Below are 8,761 nucleotides of genomic sequence, written 5' to 3' on the forward strand. Positions count from 1 at the left end.
TTTATATCGATATACAGTAGTTTGATACGAGCGCATCTGAAAATATAGCGGAGGACACAGACTGAGCTGCTGCGGAGAAAGTGCATAATCCAATTTGTTCTAAACATGTGACAAGCTTCATATTAAGGCCTTTAAAAACTGGTAAGACATCATTTATAGTTTTCGTTTCGCATATTAGTTTAAGCGGCTCGGCCCGTCAGATGCTCTGACTGAAAGGCTGCATGTGTCGCTGACAGAGACACTAGGCTACTCGCGCTGTTTAATGTGTTTCAGATGCTGTCTTCCTGAATGCATAACTTACATTTCACAGGTATATTCTCCATCTGTAAATGTTAGAAAGCCATGGAAATATTTCCATTTTTCTGTCAGAAGTGCATGAGCCTTCTGCTTTGGGATTCTCCGCTAAACTTCACAGTGAACGAGCGCCGCCGCCGCGCATGCACGCCAAACAGACAGAGCTCAATTAAATAAGAGTGCAATAATTTTGACTAAAATATACATTTCGCTGAAATATTTGTAGTTGGACAATAAATGTGACATGTAGAATTTTAAACCTACAAGTAAGTCTATTTTTATGATCATACTCACTGTAATGGGGTAATCAAAATAGCCTAACACAACTCTGTGCTTTTGTTCTCGTTTATTTTCATTTTTAGTTTAGTGAATATAACTTCCGCTTTAAAAGCCTTATTTTTGTTTTTAGATTGCAATGTTACAATGTTATAATGAAATGTGATTTTAACCCTTTTTTGCACATAATATAAAGGCTAACATGGTTACATTCACTTTATTTGTTTTCATAGCCTTTAATATGTATTGTTTTGTTGGACAACATTGGGAGGTAAGTGAAATATATATATATTAAATACAGATTTTTTTAATCCAAATACAAAAATGAAAATACCGAGATATATACCGTATATCGCAAATCGTCCAAAAAATATGAATATGAAGAGATATGAATTTTTGCCCATATCGCCCAGCCCTAGTATGTACAAGTCATTGGTGTTTGGTGATGAGTTTTTGGCTCAAGGTCTGCATTTAAAGTCACACCAGAGGTGTTCAGCTGGGATTAGGACTTGGCTTTCTGCAGACCAGTCAAGTTCTTCTACACTGACTGAATCAATATATTTTTCTTTCTTTTTTTTATCTTGACTTATACACAGAGGCATTTTCGTGTTAGAATAGAAAAGGGTCCTGTCCAAACCATTGGTATAAAATTAGAAGCACACAATTCCCTAGAATATCATTATATGCTTAAACATTAAGATTTGTACTAAAGTAGTCAAGCTTGTTCATTAGAAGGGGGTGTCCCAATACTTTGGGCAATATAGTGTATGTTTGGAGCGGTAGGGGGCCAACCTCATATTCTTTCATAGGGCCCAAAATTGCTAGCGGCGCCCCTGCTCTCTTGGCAGGTCTTCCAGCCAGTTCTATCAAACCTTAACAGTTAATCCAGAATGTGGCAGCAAGATTCATTTTTAATGAGCCAAAAAGAACGCACGTCACACCTCTGTTTATCAGTTTGCACTGGCTACGAATAGCTGCAATTCGCATAAAATTCAAGGCATTGATGTTTGCTTACAAAACCACCACTGGCTCTGCACATTGGTGCAGCTAACACTAACACTAGCTTTCTAATCTTTTTGTATTCTGTTTTCTTTTTATTTATTATACTATTAACAAAAGCAAAAAAAAAGGCCTCTAACACTAGCTTGCTCTATTCTTTTTCTATTTGATCTGTTTTCTTTTTATTTATTATATAATTTAAAAAACGCTTGCTACGTGTACTACGTTAAGCTAACTGAGACGTGTTATAGCACGTGTATATCATTGCTCTTTTGTTGATTTTGATTGCTTCCATTGTCCTCATTTGCAAGTCGCTTTGGATAAAAGCGTCTGCTAAATGACTAAATGTAAATGTAATGTTAAACAAATTGAATAACTTTACATTTCGATAGATGGATGAACACATTCAAAATTATTTAAGTGTGTGAATTTCTGAAAGCATCAATTTGATAACGGATTTATTTTTGATTTTGGCAGATCTGCTCCTCCAACCACACAGGAGTTCACCAACAGTTCAGCCTTTCCCACAACAGTTAATGAAAGAAAGTCCGAAAACATGACTGATCCAGAACCCTGCAGAATAAAACAGGAAGACACTGAACAACAAATAGGTTTGTGTATGTTCTTCATTCTTCACTAAGTTTATAAAACTTCAAGCAGTTCATCAAATTCAGTGGTTGCAGTTAGAAAAATCATAAATGCTGTGAAATAAGTTAAAACTGCAGTACAGAAAAGACATGAAGTTCGTGGTTAATTTTTTTGGGGATTTTTACATTGAGTCGAGGCTCATCTATTCAGCGTGGATAAATATGATGGATTGTGATGTACTGGCATCTGCAGTTGAAGGCATTAACAGTGCATAAGTCACTAATGCCATCAAAACTTGCCCCTCCAAAAAGAGAAGACGTACTGTAAAAAATTAAAAGCATATTATGGGCCGGTATTGTCTTCAATTGTTGTTTTAAAAACAGTTGTTTAAAAAGAAAAAAAGAAAGCCAGAGGCGGAACCTGAAGTGAAACGAGGCTTCTGCACGGCTAAGAAGCTAGAGCTGGACCCTGAGCAGCCCCAGCAGCTTTGATGCTCCAAGACCGAGTAGGTTCATTTCCGCCAAGGCTGGACCACCCTCAAACCCCCTCGCTTTGGGGCATGGTTTACAGTTGGGCCAAGATTTCTATATTGCCTAAAATATCCAGGTTTTGGCTTTGTTTTCCTGTTTTGGTAATGGTCTAAAAGTAGTTTGACCAATAACAGGCATTGTACATAATCGACCAGTTGTGACGTGAGAGAATGTGGGATCTATAGAGAACAGTCAAAGCGATGAACGTGCTTATCAGGTGTGTTCGACTTTAAGCGGCATTGCGCGTGAGTGATTCATAAGCTTAAAGCAGCCATCTGCTCTGCTCTCTATAGCTCTCATGGTACTTAGATGTCATACAACGATCGATCTGCACAGCGCAGACAGCCAAAACCTTGGCCCGTATTCATGAAAAATCTTAGTGAGTTGCTCCTAGTAACAAAATTCAAAGAAAATTCTTAGAAATGTGGGTGTTTCCTCCTAAAATTAAATAAAAGATCCTAGTAAAGAAAAAAGTAATTCAGAAAGCATCTTAACCCTTAAAAGAGGTCTTAAGGACCAAAAGTGTTAGCAGTATGGACGAGGACTTTTAAGAGGCTTAAGAGTTTTTTTTAGCAGTGGAGAAAATGGACGACACATGAAGAGGGAGAAGAAATGTGTTGCACACAATGCATGACAGGGAGTTAATAAGATGCTACACATTAGATCGTGTAGGGATTGTTTGTGACCGATCTTATTAGAGACGCGCTAACATCTCCGACACCGCTCAGAAATGCCATAGAGCCAGAAATGGAAGTAATCACTACATTAACTACATTTAACATATTTGGCAACTGGAAAAATGCAGCAGTGATGATTTGGGTCTGTCACAACCTTCTATAAGCAAAGTGGAAAATAATGTGTTTTTTTTACTTTAAACCGCATAAACACATTTCATTACACCAAATACACAAAATAATGTTCTTTTTAGCAGCATCATATGACCCCTTTAAGTACGACATTAACAGCATGGTAAATAAAAAATAAAGAATATATATACACATATAATGTGTGTGTGGTAAAACAGGAAAAATTACTCCTGTAATTTCAAAGTAAAGGCCTTGACAAATGTAAAGGCACGTCTGGTCACCTTAACCTAAGCAAAAGTTCTTTGGTCCCCAATTTCATTCCTGGGGGTGATTTTTTATTTTTTTACACTTTTATATATATCTGGTTCATAGTTTTTGTAACCATATTTTACATTTTTGAAAATGTTACAACCCTGACTTGTAAAATGTAGTTAATAAAAAAATAATAATAATTGTAATAGTTCTCAGTACAAAACCTGTGTCTGTACTATTTTAAAAATAATAATTGGATGATAAATGTACTTAATTCAAATGAATTAATCAAAATGTTTATACTTTCTACTGTTACCTAAGGGTTCAAATGTCTTTTTCCTTTCACATCTATTTATTTTCTATACTGAAAACTTATTTTAACTGAACTTTTTTACTTTAATTTTAGACCTGAAAGAAGAGAACAAGGAGATTGAAGAACTGACTGAAGTGGAAGAGAAACATCATGTAAAAACTGAGGAAGCATGCTGGAGTCCCTCATTGAAAAGAAGAGATGAAATATGTTTCACTTGCTCTCAGTGTGGAAAGAGTTTCTCATGCAAGCAAAGTCTTGATGTTCACATAAAATGTCATCTTGGTGGGTTTTCAGATGACCTGAAGGACCACCTGAAAGTTTATACAAAGGAGAAGCCTTATGTATGTAATTTATGTGGAAAGAGTTTTATTCAGATGGGTACGTTAAAGAGACACCAGAAAAGACACAGCGGTGTGAAGGATCATGCTTGCCCTGAATGTGGGAAGACTTTTTTTACAGATGGTGCACTGAAAGTGCACCTGATAGTTCACACTAAAGAAACGCCTTACAAGTGCTCACACTGTGACAAGAGATTCAAACGGTCAATATATGTGAAAAGACATGAGAGGATCCACACTGGAGAGAAACCATACACATGTGAGCATTGTGGGAAGAGTTTCGGACGAAAAGTACATCTTAACAATCACATGACAGTCCACACTGGAGAGAAGCCACACACTTGTGATCAGTGTGGGAGGGGTTTTACACAAAAAGACCTCCTTAATGTTCACATGACAATCCATACTGGAGAGAAGCCATACACATGTAATCAGTGTGGGAAGAGTTTCAGAATATCAAGTGTTTTTAGAGGTCATCTGCTTATTCATTCTAGTGAAAGACTCTATAACTGTGACCAGTGTGGTAAACATTTCTTTAGGACAGGTGCCCTAAATAGGCATCTAAAAGTTCATACAAGGGAGAAGCCTCATGTGTGTTCTTTGTGTGGAAAGAGTTTTAGTGAGCGGGATGCTTTAAAAATACACCAGAAAAGACACAGCGGTGTGAAGGATCATATTTGCTGTGAGTGTGGGAAGGCTTTTTTTACAGATGCTGAAGTGAAAAAGCACAAGGAAACTCACACTACAGAAACACCTTACAAGTGTCCACACTGTGACAAGAGATTCAAACGGTTAGTATATCTTAAAGTACATGAGAGGATCCACACTGGAGAGAAGCCGTATCATTGTCATTCATGTGGCAAGAGTTTCACTCAATTATATTCTCTAACGTATCACACAAAAAAGATGCATGTCTGAAATTACAGTAAGTAATTTAAATGTTGATCTGTACTTCCAGGTGTGATGCTGTGTAGAGCCACATCAAGCTATTCTTTTGGTAATCAATTAATCAGAGATTAATTGAGATGAACTGAGATTACAATGATTGACTGATTGCTGATTATTTCAGATTTATCAGTAGCTTTTATTTATTATTCAGCTTTTGTAGTTAGTTCAAATGTTATATCCATTCTAACTAATAAATAAAACAAGGAAATCACTTGGAAATGTCTTTTTAGGCAACTGAATTGATCTCCTTCAGGTTTTCTGTCCTCCTCAGAAGTCTTCAATACACCAACTTTGCTTAGAACTGAAACAAAACAAAAACAAAAGGGTATTTATTTCAGAACACATAGGAGACTAAAATGTTTATCTACAAACTATCATTACTTAAATAGAATTACACAAACTATTAAATTATTACAGTACAAATATTTTTTTTATAAAAAAAATTGTAAATATTGGCACAACTAGGTAGAACAAAGGGAAGTTAATTTTTATTTAAAAGATCTAATTGGTTGATGATCATTTGTGTATACGTGTAATAATTCCACATGAATCTCCAAAAATAAATACATAAAAAATTTAATCTTTTTCTTGCTGCCCTAACTGTACGGCCGGCCTAGTTTGCCTATAGGCACGCAGCGGCCCTGCCCTGCCTCTGAAGGCTGTCTCATTTTGAAGGATCCTTGGAAAACAGCCTTAGTTTTGTGTCCTTCATTTATCTCTTGTTGAACTGAAGAAACTGAAAGAAAACGAGTCGGCACTGAGCTTTTCTGAGTTAATTATAAAACGTAAGACAAAAATGTTTTTGGAGATGAAGGCATACATGTTTTGTTTTGGTGTAACACTAAATATCAATAATGTGGCCACTGGGAGACCACATTCAGTTGTCATTCATTGTACTGCATTAATAGAAAGCCAGTTAATGTAAAGATTTTTACATAAAAAAGTGTTTTTCCAAAATTAAGTTATAATAGAATTAATGGTATTTTCGTGCCATGACAATGGGGGTGGGAATTCATGTGCAATATGCGCACTTACTAAACCAGTGGTTCTCAAACATGTCCTGGAGGACCCCCTAGCCCAGCACAATTTGTATGTCTCCCTTATCTAAGGCTGATGATACACCGGGCAACTTTTGTTAATGTTGCTGTCAACAGGCAGCCAGGTGAGACACAGGGCCCACGACCGATCTAAAGTATCCAGGAAGAAATTTGTTACCCATTCTCAGTTGGAAAGTGCCCAAGCAACATTGCTAACAAAAAAAAAGTTGCCCCATGTATCATCAGCCTAACACACCTGATTCAACTCATTAGCTCGTTAGTAGAGAATGCAAGACATTAATTGGGTCTGGTAAGGGAGGCATGCAAAATGTGCAGAGCTAGGGGTCCTCCAGGACAGGTCTGAGAACCCCTGTACTAGACCATCTCTTAAAGCCCAAAACACACCGCACGATTTTAGCAATCCTATAAGACCACTGCATGTCACACTGTACGACATAGATCTAATAAACTTGGCCAGGACTTGTGTGTAGACTGTAGGATGAGGACACCTATGACTTGTAAGCTATGAGTCCACGATGCACGTTACTATAGTAGAATAAAATGTCATCAGCATGCGCTAGTGGTAAACAAAAAGAGCATGATGAATCACACTTTAGCAGTTTTATTTGTTTCAAAGACAACGGCCGTCTTTGAACCTCTCTCACTGTAGGACCACCGATTAGGCGTCACGATCACAGAAATTGACAGGATTGTTTCACGATGCCAATCTTTTGTGTGGGACAGCCGAAACTCGTATTTATGTTTAGGGCTTTACAGGAGGACTCTAGCGTCCAGATTTCTGAAATGGAAACCAGGGATATTTTCTAATTCAGTGGTCCAAATATCATTGAAATCTCACTTATCTATGAATTTTTAAAAAATGGGGAAATTTTTGTATGTTTTTGTTTTAAAATTGTTGTGGTATAACGTAAAGTAATGACGTATATGTATGGTTAAGAATGATTGGCCATTGACCGACGAGAAACCTTTCGGCACGCCCATTTCTCCGACATGCAGTAGCTGTCTCTAAAACAAGAAGAAAAGAAGTCACCGCTAGCGCCATCACACAGCTTTGAGTCTTCTGAGGTGAGATATTTAGTACATTTTTATACAATTCTAAACATTACAGCTTGTTAAAGCAAGATTTTACAGGGTCGTTCTGTGTTGTTTTAATCTGGTGCAGTTCTATTTGTGCGCCTTTTCTGGCGTCTGCTGACTGAAATAAACATTTAGCCTAGCAGCAGGGTTGCCAGCCTTTCCAAATAATACGGAATCGTCCCGTATTTAAGACATCATTTTTTCCCGTATACGCAGGCATACGCCGTATGACCACCCAAACAATACGAATAACAAACTCTGAATTGAAATTCATTTTTGGACACCTTATTGCTTGTTTTGCGAACGTTTGCTGAAGGCGTTAAGACCCAGCAGAATCCTGGTCGCTCCCGCATCATATCGAGAGGTTAATGAGATTTATTAAGATTTATTATGTGGGTGGGTCTGATATAATGATATATGTTGATGATTATGGGATAGAAAAGGATAAAGCGTATATTATTCAATTACTGGTTGTAATGGGGAAGTTTCATATACACAAAATGAAGTGGTCGGGTGGTAAACCAATTTTTTTTAATTTTATCAACGAATTTAAACAATACTGTAATATGGTATATAAATGTAAAACAAAAAAAGCTCTCAGGACTTCTAACATTATCTGCAAATTTGAAATAGACAAGTAAACTGTACCGTCTTCATTATTTTAGTTGTTTTATTTATTTATTTTATGTTTTCTTTCTTCCTCTGGCAAATTTTTTATTTTACTTGTAATCTTGTGTACTGATGGCATTTATATGCAAAGTTGTATTTCTCTTATTGTTATATATGTTCATATGCAATAAAAAAAATTAAGATTTATTATGGGATTTATTGTTATATTTATTATATTTATTAATATTAGTGTATTTGTTGTGATAAATTCACAAACCCATTTCCTAAGTTACTACTACACGACTGGTGCAGATTCTTTTTAGAATGAATTGTTTTTGGATTTAAGTTGTACATTAAAGGGGTCATATAATGCGATTTCAATTTTTCCTTTCTCTTTGGAGTGTTACAAGCTCTTGGTGCATAAAGGTCAAGGTCAGTTTATTTATATAGCACATTTAAAAACAGCTAGTGTATGCCAAAGTGCTGTACATATACCAATAAAGTAAATATAGAGATTAAGAGAATAAAAAGAAATGACTCAAAAACACATAATCAATACAAAACACATTAATATACACAAACATACATTTCATCCAAAAGCCAAGGAATACAGATAAGTCGGACACTTTTCTAACCGGCATGCATCTCGCGGTGATCACCGGTGATCGGTTCT

General features: G+C 36.4%; 1 protein-coding gene across 6 annotated transcripts in view; it reads left to right on the forward strand.

Moving 5' to 3' along the window:
• The window catches only part of LOC107729903 (gastrula zinc finger protein XlCGF58.1-like), a 27,138-nt gene that overhangs the window by 4,088 nt on the left and 14,289 nt on the right, over positions 1-8,761 (forward strand). For 5 of the 6 annotated variants that reach the window (XM_016540639.1, XM_016540635.1, XM_016540640.1 and 2 more), the window contains one exon: positions 2,047-2,180. In XM_016540639.1, coding sequence (XP_016396125.1) covers positions 2,126-2,180 — 55 coding nt within the window. In that variant the 5' untranslated portion in view covers positions 2,047-2,125. Of the gene's footprint in view, positions 1-2,046; positions 2,181-7,368; positions 7,468-8,761 lie in introns of those variants that run through there. The other variant, XM_016540638.1, reaches the window with a different exon arrangement.

This window comes from Sinocyclocheilus rhinocerous, unplaced genomic scaffold (assembly GCF_001515625.1).
Source record: "Sinocyclocheilus rhinocerous isolate Xijiao unplaced genomic scaffold, SAMN03320098_v1.1 scaffold1962, whole genome shotgun sequence".
NCBI lineage: Eukaryota > Metazoa > Chordata > Actinopteri > Cypriniformes > Cyprinidae > Sinocyclocheilus > Sinocyclocheilus rhinocerous.